The following is a 19693-nucleotide window of genomic DNA, read 5'->3' on the forward strand; positions in this document are numbered from 1 at the left end:
GCATCAGCCAAAATTTAGTCGCACCCACCAATTATGAGCACCGTTACTACAGGTTTCATACAAACATATTGGTTGTATGTGAAATCAACACTAATCAAACTAACAAGCAAAAATATATATATAACGTTATATGCAAGCGTGAGGAAAATATGTCTCAACAATATACCGTTATCACAAGAAAATAGATTTTTATAACAAGTGACCAAAGCATACACGGAGCACTCACCGGCCCTGCACGCACTGCTTGAATTAACGTGTTAACGGTATAACTAGTAAGATGTGTCATTATTTGTAACTGTAGATGCCATGGTTTCTAAAACAAAATCTGTCAAGTGTTATGTTATCTTCATTCTCATCTTCAGCGCTTTACAATTTTTCGCGGTAGTAGCTCTCTCTGTCATCCCAAGCCAGAAGGCGCTGAGTGATTGACAGCTGATATTAACCAATCATTCGCGTTCAGTGCTAGAGCAGTGGTGGGCCAATAAGAAGAGCGCGAAGGCGGGGCAAGCATTACGGACTTGGATTTGTTTACTGCAGCAAGTTGACATGACAACTGTTTTAAACCATTCCCGAGCGCTGCGTTTCACGTTCCAAGTGCAGACAAAGAGCTTAGATATGCATTCTGCGTAAATGTCTCCCGAATCCTGAATGTGCTGAACATTTTGCAGTAAAAATTGGTCGCACACTACAATTTTAAACACTCGCAGAAATGCTCCCAAATATATTTCAAGGTCGCATAGATAAAATTTCGGGCGCATATGCGACCAAAATGGTCGCAATTTCGAGCCCTGTATTATATCGCTTTGTAAACGTTTATTATTACCATTAGTTGAGTCTATACAGTTTGATTGATAGACACTAGCAGGTTACCATTGTCATAAAGTTTTTTTTACACTGAGATACTAATGCTATAATTTTCCCAGAATAGTACTTTTATAGGTCATTTTCAAAGGTTGCGGTTTCAAGTTTTCTTTTTTGTTTTTGGTTGTTTGTTTTTGAAAATAAGCTTGATTTGGTTCAATATCCTAATGTGTGTTAAAATGTGATAAAAATAAGAGTTTATTATTATTAATATTATTTAAAAAGATTTAACACTTTTTAAAGACTTATAATTTTTTGTAAAATTAAAAATTTAGCAAAATTAAAAAACGGCATAAATTATTATTTGCTTGGTGCAGTTATGGCATGCTAATTTTCACTTTTTAAATTATAAAATTTTCAAATCACAGGTAGTTTTTAAAGCTTCTCTGTTATTCTCAACAGCTTTTTAAAAATTGTTTCTAAAAACAATTAAAACTGGCATTGCAATATTTTATGATTTTAAAATAAAAGTCACATCGTGAATAATGTTGAGCCTGGATTATACTTTATCATTTCGCAAGTGTTTTTGGAAACCTGTGACCATTTGAGGGTTTTAAAAGCATTCAGGCCTAAGAAATTTTACCATTTGTAACTTTAACAAATTAATAATGTTTAAATTAATAAATTAAAAATGTTTAGAACGTTTATAAAATGTAGACTATGCAGTATTATTTTACATTTGATTATTTAATTTCTGTATACCTAAATAAAGTTTGTTCCTAAATAAAATTCAAGTTATTGTATAACGATGGTTTCTGTAGACATTCGAAAAACAAAAACAAAAATTAGATTAAAGGCGCTAATAACTTTGTCCTTAAAATGTTTTTTTTTTTTCATTAAAAACTGCTTTTATTCTAGCCGAAATAAAACAAAAATTTCCACATTGAACGATAACAATATATATGTTGATGTAAGTTGTTAATGCTTCCAGATTTAAAAGAGTACCCAACAATGGCTAAAGCTAAAAAATAAAGATGAGAAGGTCCATTAAATGGCATAACATATTTTTGGCCAATAAAATTTCAGTGGCCAAAAATTGGATACACCTTGAATGAATCGAATTCGAAAATTTGGAACATGTTGAATCTCTACATCTCTGGCCGAATAACTGATAGCAACCCTTTTAAATTGCCATTGTTGCACAATTCTGCTGTGTGATTGGCTTTTAGATTAATATTGAACTGGCGGGCGGGCGGGCGCTGCCATTTGAATCTTTTTGGCACGAGACTTCCGGTCTCATTCACTTCCATTCATTTTTAGACATTAAAAACTGCTCGTTTCTCTGTTTGATGTTGCAAACTGATATTTCCTTGTTATATTATTCTACTTGGTCTGTATAGTCATGCAAACATTTGTTTGTAGAGCAAGTAGTTTGACCGTTTTTTGCCGTTTATTATTCCTTGTCATTTCTCCCATAGGCGACTAAAACGGAAGTTCTAAGACAATCGCGAAAACAGGCGCACTTCCGCATTTTAGAATAAGGTCAATAGAGTAAAAACGTCCAGAGCTTATCTATTATCATTTCTGTAATGCGAAGACCATGGATCGATTTACTGGATCCAGTTTTAAAAGTGGAATAATCTGGATAAAATTGGGAATGTGATATGATTAAGATAATTTTAGATGATTAATTAAAAAGTGCTTTGTACACCCAATCAGACAACACAATGAAAGTTTGCTTTTTCAGGTCATTGTTGTGACTTCAACTTCAGTTGAAAACATAGTTGTGTAAAGTTACTATTTCCAAATATTTTGGAATGGATTTGTTCCATAAATGTGTTGAATGTTCATTTAAAGTCGAAGTTTACTATTAGTGTAGTCAGCGATAAAACCCAACCAATCCACCCTACGACATTGGCTCAACTAATAGTGCCAGTCTGGAGACAGGAACTTCCAGGCTATGTATTTTAGGTTCTGTGTTATTTTATATATATAAACTTTATATATATATAAATTTTATATATATATACACACACACACACACACACACACACACACACACACACATACTGTATATACATGCTTGCACTTCTTGAAATGCTAAATAGCCATAGACCTAAGGCATCTGGCGATACCTGAATCCGTCAGGTCATGAAATACATAAAACAAACTGTCAAACAAGTGATTTGCGGTGTGAAACAATCTTTCATGTAAACCCTCTGTTAACCCTGCATTAGATTTCGTGTCTCGGAGCACCGTAGGTGTCAAAACCTCTTGATCCACCACAGCTGAAGCTCTTGAATAATACATACAGTTTAGTTAGGCAGCTTGGAATGGGGCGTCCCATAGAGAATACTCGCAAGAGCCAGATAGGTTTTCCTGTGATCAGACATTGAGTAGAGACCCAATACCGGCAGACAGTGAAAGTATCTACACACACACACGCACACGCACAGACAGACAGTAGAGGCTCATCGATTGTAATCAGTAACAGTGATGAGCGAGCTGATTGGTTGGTTTTAAGGAATGATCCTGCCAATGCCACGCCATTGATTTAAATCCCAATTTAACGGCGACCCTCTAAGTGCATTGTCTTGCGAGCACCGTTACGCATCATTCCCTGTTAGCCTTCATTAATTTCCACAGTAATCCTAATTAAGTTTTTATAGCATTCCTAATGAACATTCTCAGATTTATTGTTCCTCCTTTTCTTGTTAAAGATCAGCCAGACAATGGCCGATTTGCCTGTTGGGAAATCGGGAGGTTGTTGCACGCTGTGGTTTGTAGTCTGAATGGTGCCGCATAGAGCCGTTGGCTAAAGCACGCGTTTGAGAGACCATATGGCCAACTTTGTAATTGTCCCAGTGCCAGATGAATGAGGGCTTCCTCTCAGATCTGGTTTTGGAGACAAACGCACCTCCAAACACCCTCATCAACACTTATTGCTCACAGCATCCTGCTGCTTCATGGGGGAAGGTTGCACGTCTTTGCGAGTTTGCTAGTTGTCTCGCGCTGAGTGAAGTGTTGTTGCTGAATGTACACATGTGGGGAAAATATGTGAAAACACTAGGGCTGAATATAGATTATAATGAAGAACATGTATTTTTTTCTTTAATAAAGCTTGATTTGGGAAAATATCCATTTATTTTTTTTAATTTTTAGTAATAATAATAATGACAGCTTTTGTTATCTTTTATTGTAACATTTGTGAATGTAGTATTTAAGAAAAATGCTATAAATATAACTTAAGTTTACGATGCAATTATAGCCCTCTTAATTTTCGCCTCAGGAATACTTCTTCTTTATATTATTGTTCCCTGCATGCAATTTGTACTCATTATAAATTTGTAGGACCTGGTAATTTCTTTAATGTGAAAAATGTGGAAACACACAATCATGGAATTAATAGTTAAAGGTAGGGCTGCAGGATATTGGAAAAAACTGACATTGTTGCGAGATGACTATTTTGGATTGAAGTCATAATGTTACATCGATTGGGATGATTTTGTGCATGACTACATCTGCATAAAATATACAAAATAAAATAAACAAATTAAAGCACCGATTGCATGTTCTTCCCGTGTAGGCATAGGTTTCCTCTGGGTGCTCCGTTTTTTTTTCCACAGTCTAAAGACGTGCATCAAAGGTGACTTGAATAAGCTAAATTGGCCATAGTGTATGTGTGTAAATGCGAGAGTGTATGTGTGTTTCCCAGTGCTGGGTTGCAGCTAGAAGGGCATTTGCTGTGTATTGCTGGATAAGTTGGTGGTTCATTCCACTGTGGAGACCCCAGATTAATAAAGGGACTGAGCTGAAGGAAAATTAATAAATAAAGCAAAGATGAGGACAATAGAACAAAGATAAAAATGAAGTAAACAGTGTTTTGATGGTGTCGAACAGTATTCAGGTACAGAAATTCAATTATCAGATCTAAAATCGCACTGTAGTCTTCATTGTATAATTAATTCATAACACAATTCATATTTTTTAAGTGGCAAGCTTAATTTTAAAGTCAAACTTTCATTTCAAGAGTTCACACTTAGTTGTGCTTAATGCTATTAGCAGGTTTGGCATGCTGTCCCGGGAGAGAACCCTGAGCTCGGAGATAATTGAGCCCATGGCTCCCGCCTGGTCAATAAGCATACTGTATGAGAGAGTCCGAGATCTGGTAGGTCTCGAGAGCTCCCCTTGGAAAAAGGAGAAAAAGGAGGAGATTTGGTCGAACTGAGAATTCTACCAACATGAAGATATGGTAGTAGGCCGAAATCGGTTTGTTTATTGTAAACTTGAATCAGTCTGATTGGATTAATGCGGATTTTGGACGAGAGGCCAGCCATGATCAATCGTAACACATACTCTCGAAATTAGTGTGTAAAACTTCACTTTTTGTACTCAAATGGTTTAAATTTCCTAAAAATCTTATAGGCATGGGCCCTAAAAACACATTCAAATAAAAATATTTCATACTATTTGATTAAAGTTGCCATGAACTGTGGTTCCTGGTTAATTATAATCTCAGTTTGACTTTGCAGGTCTTGCGATGTGACTTGCAGATTTGCACATCGAGATATCGATGCTAAAACGATATATTGTGCAGCTCCAGTAATTGGGTATTTATCTGTGTAAAACAGAATGCTATGGAATTTGACAAATTTTAGAAGAGCAAATCTAAAGTATATATTGAATGACAGTTGTAAAAGACTGAATATGATTAGTTGTTACTACTTGTTCTTTCATTTTTTAAAACATTTTAAGAAAAGACAAAAACAAATTCACTCAAACAATGAAAACACCAGATTGTGAACTGTTCGTGTGCAAAAGACAGTTCATTGCTTCACTCACGCACTGCAAATATAGTTATTGATAAGCTTATTATTCCCAATTTGTAACCTTTTGTCCCATTGTGTTGATGGAGAGGGTTGGGCGATGTCTTTAACACAGAGATTGTAATTTTAAATTCAATGTAACCTTGTTTGTTTGTTTTTTGCAGGAATTAAATTAACTGGAATTAAATGTTTAATTTAAATGTTGTTTTTAAAAATGTAAATATTGTCACTCGACGGATAGAGGACTATGCAGAAGTAATCGGTGAGAAAATCAAGGCAAAAACTAGTGTAATTTAGTTAATGTAAAGCTATGTTTTATAGTCTGTTTTTAAGTATTATTAAATAAGTTAGGAAATTACCTATGGCAGCTATATTACCTTTTGCCCACTAGCCTCAATCAAGTTAGTTTGGACACCCCTACTCTAGACATTTTTTTACTCTATATGATATTAAGATTAGAGATTTACTGAATTTTTGGGCACTGAAAATTTATTGGCCGAGAATATATTATATGCCATTTTATGGGCCCTCTGATTTTTTTGGCTTCAGTCATTGTTGGGGTACTTCTTTTAAATCTGGAAGCGTAAACAACTTATATGGAAATATATATCGTTATCGTTCAATATGGAAAATGATTTTTGAGATCTCATTTTTGCCATATCATTCAGCCCTAATTTAATTCATATAGCAGTTGGTAATTTTGGAGCTTGTTGTTTTGTCACAGCACCCCAGTATGACCAAAATCTTAAGTAAATTGAGATGTATTTAGAGTGCAAATGATTTTTTTTCCTGCACAATTATGTAAAATTATTTCGGTTCATTCATCCCTCAGCACACTGAGATAATCTTCAATTTGTTGCACGGAATAAAAGGATTTCTTGTTTTCCCTCTCTCCTGGCTGGAGATTATCACAAGATTTATATATATATATATATATATATATATATATATATATATATATATATATATATATATATATATATATATATATATATATATATATTTTTTTTTTTTTTTTTTTTTTATTGCTTCAGGTGGTTCCATCAGCTCCAGTTATGGGCGATACTGACTACTCTGACCCATTCGATGTTCGTTTGGACCCGCGTCCAGAATCCGCCCAGGGCCAGATCACTCCTGAGAACAACGGCTACATGGAGCCCTACGAGGCCCAGAAAGTGATAACAGGTCAGTTCTGCTGCTTTTCTTTTGCAGTGTATTTCCATGCCCCAGGGGGAAGACTGCTGTGCCCTTTGAGTCGACTGGAGAGAATGAAGTATGAGTTTTATGAGTGTGTCTTTTTCAGACGCTGTCAGTCATAGAGTGACTCATTGCTGATTCTTTCCTAGAGTCACACAGATTACAGCTTTGCGCTCTGGAAATCTGCTCTATTGTTTTATTTCTTCCAAACATTTTACCTTTGCTTAAATCAGTTGCTGGTTTTGAAGATACAATCGGCAATTCAAAACCTAGACTGCATTTTAGGACATTTTTTGTTACATACCACTAGTGAAATCTTAAAGGGATAGTTCACCCAAAAATAAACATTTAGCTCACACCTTTGTAAATTTCTGTGTTTCTGTAGAGCACAAATCAAAATATTTTGAAGAATGTTGGTAACCGGTAGTCATTGATTTCCATAGTAGAAAAAAAATTGCAGTAGATGGCTATCAGGTAGTAATATCCTCCAAAGTTTCTTGTTTTAACAGTGCTATCAAGTTTAAATGAATCACAAAAATGTGTAACATTTCAGCTACTGTAAATAACAAAATAAAATCATCATACACCCAGCGCAATGTGGCGCAAGGCGTGGCGCAATAGTCTTTTGGTACTTTTAGCTCGGCGCAAGGGTCATTTTGAGGTGTTGCGCCACATTGTTTAAATGGCAAATGCATTTGCGCTCAAATGTGCGCCCATAGGCGTTCTGGTCTAAAAAAGCAGGCATGTTTTGGCGCGTTGCTATTTTGAGAAACTGTAAATAGTCTGATCTTTAGACCAGAACAAAGTCGGTCTATTGTCTGGCGCAAAGTGCGCCTGGCTTACACACTACACACAAGATGCAGAGCAATACGCAAATATCTTTTACATATGAAAAATATATAATATCTTTAGGAGATATATATATATATTTAAAAAATGGATTTATACAGAATATAAATATAAATGATTAAAATATTACAAAACATATTAATTTCTAGCCTACACTGGCTTACTTAACCACTGCCTTACTTTGTTCATCTTGGCAGGCTTTTTCAGTTCATTCAATTTGCTTTTGTATAATTTTATTATTATTAGCAGTATTATTTATTATATCCAAATTTATATTTGTTTTATTAAAAACAAGCTTAGATTTGTTTACCTGTCAAATTTTAGACCATATGGGGCATGGCAGGTGTATTTGGAAATAACTCAGTATTTTGACCACACTTGGTTATTATTGTTCATTTATTCGTTTGCTAGAAATTAAAACTGAATTTAGAAATAGTTTTGAAACAAATCTTTGCGCTTAACAAACGAAATTAATTATTTATAGGCTAATTGATGTCTGTGCGTAAAGGTTTCCCTATCCACAAAAGCAAAATCGAAAGTGAACTTACTTTACGTCAAAATGCGCTTATGGCTCTTAAATGGAATGGGAGATGAGACTCTAATTGGTTTATTCTCAAAACACACCTATAACTCATTAAGAAAATAAACTAAACCCTTTTAGACTATGAGCCATGGCGCAAAGCGGATTTTCCCGTCCTTAAATTAGCAAAAATGCGTTCCGACACGCCCTGAAAGCGTTTGCGCCCTGCGTTTTGCACTCTGCGCACGGACCGTCAAAATAGAGCCCTATGACTGAAAGCTACTTTAAAGAAAAACACAAGATATTCCTCAGGGAGTTCATGGCAAATATATTTTCCAAGCCAACAAATCAACATCATGACTCAACTTTGATGGTCATGTTTCTGCAATTCAATGGATTGTTGGATGACTTCAACTGTAAATGATATATTTGATGCTGCTTTACTGGGATAGCTAATTTAAAATGGAAAATTATGTCGTTATTTACCTAACCCCCATTTGTTCCACATCAATCCGTCCGTTTGCCATTCATCCATCCATCCATCCATCCATCCTTTCATCCATCTATCCATCCGAGTGTCCTTCCATCCATCCATCCATCCATCCATCCATCTATCCGTCCATCCATCCAAGTGTCCTTCCATCCATCCTTTGAGTGTCTTTCCATCCATCTGAGTGTCCATCTATTCATCCATCCAAGTGTCCGTCCATCCATCCGTGTCCATCTATCCATTTGAGTGTCCTTCCATTCTAGTGTCTATCCTTCCATCCATCCAGCATCTATCCTTCCATCCATCCATCTGATTGTCCTTCCATCCATCCGAGAATCCTTTCATCCATTTGAGCGTCCGTCCTTCCATCCACCCATCCATCCGAGTGTCCATCCATCCTCCAAACTATTAATTTATCCATCAGATTTTTTATGCTTTTCTATTTATCTGTCTAAGCATTTGTGTGGCCATCCATCCAGTATACTACACTGTGTAAGCTTTTTTTTCATTGTGATATCTTCATCTTAAAATTGTCCTTATGGATCCTCATTTCTGTACCTCTTGTCCCAAAATCATCTTGGGCCATTAGAAATATCCTTGTGCTTTATGAAGTTATTTTAGGCAACAGAAACTGTATCCTGTATCTAATCCTGTATCAAGTATCTATCAAACATCAAGTACAGTGTCTTGATTTATTTCTTCGAGATGCACAGTTGTGTTTTCATCTTTCTCTATAAATGTAAATCAAGCATTCAGGAAAAAATGTATTTGGCACCATTAACAGACAAAAAGACATGAATATAAATGTTGTTATAATCATTTGGGTATAAAATATGTACGCACGGCAAAAACAAAAAATGGAAATCAGCTCAATTAGCATCTTAGTTATATTTTTACAATCAACAGACTGCAGAATAACTCGTCATGTTTTGAAACAGAGCTGGAATACTATGCATCCCTTAAAATATTTCTGGGAATAGTGGCCCATTTTCTCTCCGCAGGACCCCAGCATCCACTTTAATTTTTCCTCAGACGCTCTTGCCTTCAAGGCAGCCTCATTTAATTTTCCATCCATCTCTACAGGTTAATCTCTCCTCTCATTCTCCATCAGCTCTCAGGTACGGGGGAATCTAGCAGCCCCTCTCTGGCGCGTCACAAACACTTACCATCAACACACACACACACACACGCACACACACACACGCACACACACACTTGTTCCCATCGCTCTCTCTCTCTGCTCTCTCGCTCCTCCACCTCGGGCTCCGTCCCTCAGGGCCTCCTCTTTGTCGCTATGGAGACGACGGAGGAGCCCAATAGGAGCAGGATGTGTGAAGGTTAAAGTTTGTCTTTCTCTTGTTTCTTCTACGTCTTGCATTTTTTCCTTTCTTGCTGGAGATTCGTTTTTGTCAGTTTTTCGTTTCATGTTTGATGTGTTCTATGTGTGATTGTTGTTTTTATTTCTTTATATTTTTTACATTTCAGGTCAGTTTGCGAACAAATTCAGAATACCGATATGAATTAAACTGTGCAGTTTGGTGTAAGCAGAGATTTATGAGAATTCATTTTAAGAAAACAGCCTTTAAAACTGCACTTAATTAATGACGTCTTGTCTAAACTACCTATTTAAAATTACCATAATCAACACAATTATTGATGTTTTTTTGGGACAACTTATGTTCAATCCACTTAAATTTGTAAAAACTAATAAGTTATTTCCTTTATTGTCTCAGCACAAATACATTTTTGTGGAACCCAGCATTTTTTAAGTGTATATTTAGTAGTAGGTGCAGTAGGTGATCTGCCTAAATGCTAACCTGTTAGCATCAGAGATGAGAGGCTCGAGTCACATGACTTGACTCGAGTCAGATTTAAGTCACAAAATTTAGGACTTGAGACTTGCTTGACAAATATCCAAAAAAAGACTCGACTTGACTTGGACTTGACTGTCATGACTTGAGACTTTACTTGGAAGAATTAAGTTCTTAAGGTTAAGCAATAAAATTAAGTTCTTAAATTAAGCAAAACACGAAACCATTTCAGACCATGGATCTCAAAATATATATATAACGTATGTGTGAAATGGGCTATATATATTATCTGGAAAATATTTTATTGGATTTATTGAAATGTACAAAATGTCTTCGAGGAAGATGATCTTTACTTTTAATATAATAATGTTTTTTGCAATAAAAGAAAAAATGATCATTTTGATTCAATATTTTTTTCCTCCCAAAAATGTACCTGTGCACTTTAAGATTTTGTCATTTAGGGTCTATATATAAATAAATAATTAGATTGACTTGAAAGTGACTTGCTAGACAAAGCAACGACTTGAGGTGACTTGTAATAAGCAGTGACTTGACTTGACTGACAAAAATCTGACAAAAAATGACTTGACTTGACTTGCTTGAGACTTGAAGGTTATGACTTAAGACTTGCTGGAGACTTCAGGGGTTTTTCAGTGGCTGAACATCATTTCCCTGCAAATAACCCATTCGCAACACAACAAAATCTACATCAGCTTTGCATGACTAATAGTTTTAATGTAGCTTGCCAGTCTAAAAGAAGTACTTAAGCCGTAGTGGTATCCTTCATTTTGCGTGCAAAACTAACTCTAATATTGATTTAGGATTTTAAAAGGTTTTGATTGAGCATTTGTTTTTAGCCCTGCCACAGTGACTGTGGCCCGTAAGAACATGCATCGGCGAATCTGCATGAATGGGTGTGCAGTTGCTGACAATGGGAATTATTAGCCCGGCCCAGCAATAACATGTTTGGATGTAGCAGTTTTGTTTTTTAAAAATCATTTCCTCAATTGTGGGCTGACCAGTAGCTTATAGATATGGAGAGACTGTTGCCCTAAAAAAATTAATAAGATAGTCGTATTAAACCCAAACATAATTGAAATGGTATAACACTGGGGTTTCCAAACTTTTCAGCCTGTGACCCCTACAATAGCAAAGCCAGTGACTCTCGTTTCAAATTCCTCTTAGGTGGTTATAAGTATCCCACAATAGGCCTATATAAACACGAGCGTATTGACAACACAAAAAAGTGCAACAGTCTTTCAATCATATCATGTTTATAGTCATTTATTAATTTGTGTCATTAAATATTAACCTCCGCTAAAGAGACTGGTGGATACAATGTTTTCAGCGCAAGCAAATTCTTGGTTTAATTTTGGAGAATGCTAAACAGAGATCATTCTTAATATGCAGTTGTATGGCTTGTATTTATTTTTAATGGATTTTATTGCCATAAAGGTGTCAGAAAGTTTAAACTGGTGCTATAAAATCAATTTGCTGCAGGTGACACTATTGCTGTGCTGTTAATCTAACGAAAAACACACCAATCCTATGAAAAAAAAAATGTAAAGGCTGTTGGATTTTTATTTGCATGTTGTATTTTGCTATTAAAAACTACTATTTTTTCTTCTGTGGGTTATGGTTAAAATATGGTCATTCTAACAGTTTAATAAAATTTATTTGACTTTTGGAAATCACCATGCAGCGTCCTGTCATTGTCCTGCGTCCCCCACTTTGGGAACCACTGGTGTAACAGAAAATGTTTGTGGTTTTAAAAGCTTGACTTGAAACTGGTCATCATCCCATACCTTGTAATGAGAGGTAAATATTGTGTGGAAATGATGAAAACCAAACAATATGGACTGATTATGCACAACATCGGTACCATATTGATTATTTACTGAAATTAGAGATTTTAATTCATGGTATTGGTTGACAGGGATAGATGGTTAATTGTGAATGACAGTATTGCTAGTGTTTAGTAAACATATTTATAAAATTATTTTGTCAATTGCAGTAAAGCTGAAATAAAATATTATATAACTGAAAAAAAGAAATTATAAACTTTTATTTCAGTTAGTTTCCAAGAAATTTTTGTTTCAGTTACAGCAACTAAAATAAATAATACATCTAATTAATAAAACAAACAAAAACTTAAAGCAAAAAAATGCAAACTGAAATTCAAATGAAAACCAAAAATACAAGCTAATTAAAAAAATATTACCAATATTTCGATTTTAATTTATTGTTTTTATAATGTGGTAATTTTATAAAAATTTAACATTTTTGTTATATACCAAAAACTAGCCATTTTTGAAATGTATATTTACTTGAACTAAAATTAAATAATGCATTTGATTATTTTATATCAAGTAGAATTTTTACTTCAGTAATTGATTAATTTTATAAAGACTTTGTGCTGGTAACATTTATAAAGACAGAATTTTTTTAGTTTTAATTTTTATTTATTTTGTTATAATTTTCTTTTCATTTATTTCATTTATTTTCTTTTCAGCTTAGTCCCTTTATTAATCTGGGGTCGCCATAACTGAATGAATCGCCAACTTATCCAGCATATGTTTTTATGCAGCTGATGCCCTTCCACCTGCAACCCATCACTGGGAAACACACACACACACACACACACACACACACACACACACACACACACACACACACACACACACACACACACAGACACACACACTAGAGTCAATTTTAGCATACCCAATTCACCTGTACCATGTCTTTGGACTTGTGGGGGAAAGCGAAGCATTGGGAGAACATGCAAACTCCACACAGAAATGCCAACTGACCCAGTCGAGGCTCGAACCAGCGACCTTCTTGCTGTGAGACGAACGTGCTACCCACTGTGCATGTGCCACCGCGTCGCCTAATTATCTGTTTATTTTAGGGAAAATAGTTTCGAATTTTTGTACCATCAGCAATTGATTAGGCAATTGCCATTTAATTGGTATTAGCCAGAGTTTTAACACCTGTGCCACTTAACACACACATTCACTTTTTATTCTTCTTCTGTTTCAAGACAGAATAGCAAGATAAAATGTAAGCTTAATTTCTCAGAAACATGAGAGAGTGGCAAGTGATGGCAGACTGTTTTGTAGTTTCATTTCATATAGGCTTTTAACCGACTGTTATTTTTGCTGAAAAGCCCTTGAAGGTCATTCAGACGTCCTGTTGTTTGGTGCTTGACGTTGAAGAGGTATGATAATGGAAATGAAAATGCCCATCGGTGGAGATGAGAGACCCTGGTCCTTCAGATTGGGCCGGATCTACACATACACACACACACACACACACACATATATATTCCTCTCTCTTTAAGCCCTTCCGTATGAAACTGGCAAGCTGTGCAAACACAATTTGTCTCTCCTTCAGATTCATACCCCACTACTCTCTTCACCAGACATTTTCATAATTAATGTGGCCCCGGCGAAGGAGCCCAGCTGTGGAGCCCAGGGAACATATCGATTTATTGTTGTGTCTTGATTTAACAGCACCGCCTGTCTCGCGCTGTTTTAATAAACACACGCCTCTGTGAAAATCTTTCTAGAAGATGCTTGAATCTGCTTGCAAAGCCAACTGCTCGTCTCAAAGCAGTTTTTGGACCATCAGCAAGTTTGTTTCTCTTTGAAGCGGATCATGAACTAATCAGTTGCACATGAAGTAATGTGACACGCTGGTCCGGACTGACTGTTCTTATCTTATTTTTTTGGATATTATGTTTCATGTAGGGTGTGATGGAGCTGTTTGTGAATATGAGGCCCCGGCTCTTAAATTATCACTCCACTTTTTGGAAAATAGGCTCATTTTACAAGTCCCTTAGAGTTAAACAATTGAGTTTAATTTTTTTTAATCCATTCAGCTGATTTTTGGATCTGGCGGAAGCACTTTTAGCTTAGCATAAATCATTGAATTTGAGTATTTTTTCTATTTAAAGCTAGACACTTCTGTAGTTGCAGACTGACGGATAAAGTTGCTATTTTCTATCTTGAAATGTCTAAAGCCGCGGTCACAGAGTTTGAGCTTGCAAAATTCTGTCATTCAGCACTGTGAAACGGGGCCAGATAAAAACAAGATGACATTCAAAAAGCGGGCGATTGGTCCATATTTAAAATATGTTTGTACAGAGAGGTCACGTTTTGATTTTCGATTGGTCTCAAGTAATCATGTGATGTGATTTTGCAGGTCAGAGTTTACCAAGCTTGAACTTTAGAATGCCATGACATGCGAAACTTGTCACACGACCTCGTGTTTCCAGTTTGTTGCATTCACATGCGTATAAATGGCAGTCTACAGGATGAAAAGTGCGATGTGACTGTGGCTTAGTGTTGTCACGATACTGGAATTCAATACCAATTAGTACTGAAATTTTAAAAACGTCCATTTCCACCTTACATTTGAGCGCTGTTAAGTGCCTTTTTAAACACTGCTGATTTGCCATTGTGTTTACATGCTGTAATGGGTCATGAAGGTCATCAGATCATTAAACTCACAGCTGTTTACTAAGTGTAACCACAGATAGAGGGACACTAAAGAGTTTTAAAAGCCGTAAAAACTTGTATGCTTGTATGTCTTATTATAAACAAACCAGCTGATCTTCACTTAATTAAAATGCTCCAGTCTTCAGTTCGGTGAACTCATGACCTTCACGACCAGTCATTTCTGTTGAGCACGTGAACACAATGGCAAATTAGCGTTGTTTATGAACATGCTCAACAGTGCTTAGATGTTCGCAGGAAATGGGCGTTTTCAAAATTTCAGTACCGATTCGTATCGAATACCATTATTGTGACAACACTACCGTTATTTAAGAATTAGACTCTCATTCTGACATAATAATGAAGATTTGTTGCTTTTGCTTTAGCATGCGCGGTGATATCACACAGCTCCAGAAAATAGTGACCAGCTAGGTAACTAGTAAGTACAGCTGCATAATATCATTGTGCTGATTTCATTACTAGTCGTTATCAACATTGCCCATTAACATTTAATTGGTGCTGTTGGCCAGTTTCTTAAAAAGGTGGTCTAGAGTGTTTTTTTAAAGCTCAATTGTGTTTATGGGGTGCAAAACAATGTGTCCTTGTGCTTCATTTGTAAAAAAAAAAAAAAAAAAAAAAAAAAAAAAACTTTTACACACATCTTACCTTAATTTTATACTGCTCAGCTAACATGAAAATGTCTATCATATTTCTTGGTTCCTACCAAGGCCTGACCTTAATGGGCTCTGATTGGACTGCTAACCTAATGTGTTGATTTGTGAATGTGTGTGTGGATGTTTCCCAGAGATGGATTGCGGCTGGAAGGGCATCCGCTGCATAAAGATTTGCTGGATAAATTGGCGGTTCATTCCGCTGTGGCGACCCCGGATTAATAAAGGGACTAAGCTGACAAGAAAATGAATGAATGAATGAATTTATAATTTCTTTGTGATTTTTGAATACCCAGAGGTTTGAAGAATCCACTCAATGGCACACAAAATACATTTTATTAAAAAATTATTTAAAAAATTTCAGTATCAATTGAAACCAGAGTTGGTACTTTTGACAACTTTAGATTGAATCAACAAAAAACCACCCTTTAAGTGGGTAGTACACCCAAAAAGGAAAATTTTGTCATTATTTATTTGTCCTTGACTTAAACCAAATCAGTTTTTTGTTCTGTTGAAAATTGGAAACCATTGACTTATTACAAAAAAACTAATACCAGATCCCAATTAGCTTGTGTTCAACAGAAAAAAAAAAACATGTTCTGTTGTGTTCAACAAAAGAAAAAAAGTGGTTTGGAACAAGTCAAGGATGAGTAAATGAGGACTGAATTTTTCCTTTTGGGTGAACTATGCCTTTAATACCAGGTGTAAATGGAGCCTAATATGCATTTTGTTTGATCAGCTTACAAATAGATGAGGCAGACACATTTCTGTATGCATGTTATTTTATCTGTCTCAGTTGTCTGCTTTTGACCACTTCTGTCCTCTTTTCATTAGCAAAAACTACAGGCCAGTAAATAGAGTACATGAGCATGGCTGCTTTTCCAGAGCATACGATCTAATGGATGCAATACGCTAATAATAAGGACAGGAGCAAGTTATGATACTGTTTTGATAGCTGCTGTGCTTTCAGAAATAAAGCTACAATAATTGGTCTGTAACTTTTCTAAAGTTTATTTTCTACTGCATGATATGACTTGGTGCTGTTTGCTTTACTGTTAACTTTAAAACATGGCAAACCCCACCCATAGTTGTACTTCCCTGTTCCAAGCTGTACCATGCAGTGGAAACATGCCATGATGTATATCAGTGTTTATAAAAGCTGAAGCTCATAGATTAATAAGTCATAGACCAATCACAAATCAACAGACCATCCAATCAGGTCCATCTAATCAGAGTATAGACTTTTGAAAAGTTTGCAGAGACCAGATATTTGAACCAAGCATTTTCAGACACTTAGAAATGATCTGATGCTGGAATGTCTATTATAATATGAGTATAAAAATATAAAGTCAAATTATTGTTGGACTGTGGATAAATGTAAACCTCTGAAACATACCGAAAACTCAAAAATCAAGCTCAAAAATTGGGAAACTCAAGTCAGGAAAGCTTTGTCATTGGTTTGTTTGCTGTTGCAGAGCTGCAGAGGAGAGCAGGTGGTGGAGCAGGAGGCTGGGGAAGAGGGGAAGTCCAGCTCTATGACACCCCATATGAAGAACGCGTCCCAGGACAGCCGGATTTGCCAGAGGAGGGCAGGGAAAGCAGGCTGCCGCAGGATGATGATAGGCCCGCAGATGAATATGACCAGCCGTGGGAGTGGAAGAAGGAGCACATCTCCAAAGCTTTCGCAGGTAAGCAGACCTGGCATTTTAACATGCTTGGTGTTTTGAATTGTCTGATTTTTGGGAAACAAGTTGAAAGTAGTCTATTTTTCAGACTTCTTGAAAGCTTTTCATTCAATTTGTTTGTTGTGAATTATTTTAAATTATAATGCTTCCCACAGGTTTGAAATACACATGCGCTGTATAAACACACCTTCTACATGCGACAAACAAAAAAAAAGTGATTTTTAACAATATTTTTATTTATTATGATAATGTTATATGCTTTTTTTTCAATAGGAAATTTTATTTTATTTTATTTTCAGAAATCCACTATTCCTCCTACTTTTATGCTATTTAGGAGCCATGTTCTCTCTCTCTCTATCTCAAGTTGCTTTATTGGCATGACATTTACAATGTTATGGCAATAAATCATAATATAGTACTGTATTGCCAAAGCATTTTAGATATGTATGAAGTATGTAATATATTAACATCATTAAATTAATAAACTATACAGCAAATGAGAAATAAATAACAGAAAAAGTCAAACTTGACATTATTGCTAAAAATTATAATACTTACTAGAATACAATTGTGTAGATTATTTTAATAAGGCAAATTAGTTGATTAGCCAATTCTAATAATGTACAAATATTTTGCAGCTGAGTTTATCTGAATATTTTATTAAATGATTAATCAATTAATGTTTCTCTCGCAGCTTTGGGCGCGCAGTCAGCAGCAAAAAGGTCATGCAAAACCACATACAAATAAGGGCAACTTTAGAAACCGAAAGTAATACACAAATCCTGGATTGTAGGAGATTCAAAAACTTCGGTTGGAAGCATTTTGAAACAAAAAGTGCGTCTATATGGGTCTGCAGAGCATTTAAGTTTTGAAAGTTCTCACACACATAGAACCAGCAGTAGGAACTGTTCAGAGCAAGAGAAGATTTTTCACTGCTTAATCAAGCGCGAATGTTTGGCTTTCTTGGACAGATACAAAAAGTGTAAAAGGATGATAATAATAGTATTATTCATGTGTCACCACCAAATATACATGGGCAGATGTCAATATACCTAATATATAAAATTGTGTGTAATATTTTGCGGAAATAAAAGAATTTAATCTATTTTGGAATAAGGCTGTAACATTAATTTTTTTAAAGTGAAGTGTTAGGAATACTTTCCGGATGCACTGCATTAATTAATTAATAAATTTTTTAAATAAATAAAAATATATGTGTGTGGCACAGCACCAATGGAGTAATCTAATATAGCTACGAGATTTACATGTAGATGAAGGATTCACTTGTAAAAACGTTGCCTACAGCAGAAAGGGAACAAAGAAAAAAAATCAATCAGCTTAAATCATTGGATATCGTATTTCACTTGCAAACATGTCATACTATGGAAGTCAAACAGGTTTTGAAGCCTGTTTCGTGTTGACTTTGTTTCATGCTCAACCGCTGCTCGGAGGGCCAGCTTTATAGATCGTCAGATAATGATTTAAAGTGTTTTGGAAACAGAAGCCTAGAACGGCAATTAGGAACCACAGAAAAGATCCAGTCCGGCCTGTAGCGTTTATTTTTCATGTCCTCCTTCAGTTTATTTTGGTTTAGGTTATTACCATTTTTTCGGTGGCAAAGGGAGGCGAAAAGTGCTTCATATGGCTGTTATTGGACGAAGGGAATAGTCCCCGTGTGTGTGCGTGTTTTGCAGAGCTGCCGGCCAGTAGATGAAAGCGGTGCCGTGGGGCCAATCCTGTTTAATTGAGCTGTATCTCTGCGTCAGGGGTCAAGGTGACACTGGAATAAATCATCCTCCCGCCTCGCTCACCTCCAGCACACTTTTTCCATTAATTAAGGCCGTTCTCAGCATGTCTGAGCTTCAGGACGGCAGAACCAGTGGTCAGCAGTGCCATGCATGAGCGCAGCACTAACCCACATCTAAACTCCAATGCTTTACTGCCACAAAAAAAGCACTCTGTATTTTTAGCTGAGAGAGAGAGAGAAAAGGGGTCTTCGGGAACTGCTGATGTGATGGCCTGCTTTTGTAGCACAGAAATAAAACGACAGAATGATTCATAAACAACAGAGAAGTGTGTTATGTCAGAAAAATAAGGGATAAAAAACTGATAGTTCTCCCAAAATCGAAGTTTGGTGGTAATTCACTCACCCTCGGGCCATATAGAAAGAGTTTTTTTTTTTTTTTTTCTTTAGTAGACCCTTAAAGGAGATTTTAAGTTGAAACTACCTGGGTTTCTATCTATTGATGTAAATTAGCCTTATGTGCAAAACTGGATTTTCACATAAAACGTTTGCAAATAAAAGCACCATTTCCATCTAATCAGTCAAAGAGAACCAAATTGT

General features: G+C 35.8%; 1 protein-coding gene across 6 annotated transcripts in view; it reads left to right on the forward strand.

The window, feature by feature from the left end:
* shdb (Src homology 2 domain containing transforming protein D, b) overlaps positions 1 to 19693 on the forward strand; it is a 65697-nt gene that overhangs the window by 2028 nt on the left and 43976 nt on the right. For 5 of the 6 annotated variants that reach the window (XM_021469342.3, XM_073936649.1, XM_009296270.5 and 2 more), the window contains 2 exon segments: positions 6662 to 6812; positions 17140 to 17352. In XM_021469342.3, coding sequence (XP_021325017.1) covers positions 6662 to 6812; positions 17140 to 17352 — 364 coding nt within the window. 6 annotated transcript variants of the gene reach the window in all.

The sequence above is a fragment of the Danio rerio genome, chromosome 22, assembly GCF_049306965.1.
Source record: "Danio rerio strain Tuebingen ecotype United States chromosome 22, GRCz12tu, whole genome shotgun sequence".
NCBI classification, from domain to species: Eukaryota; Metazoa; Chordata; class Actinopteri; order Cypriniformes; family Danionidae; genus Danio; species Danio rerio.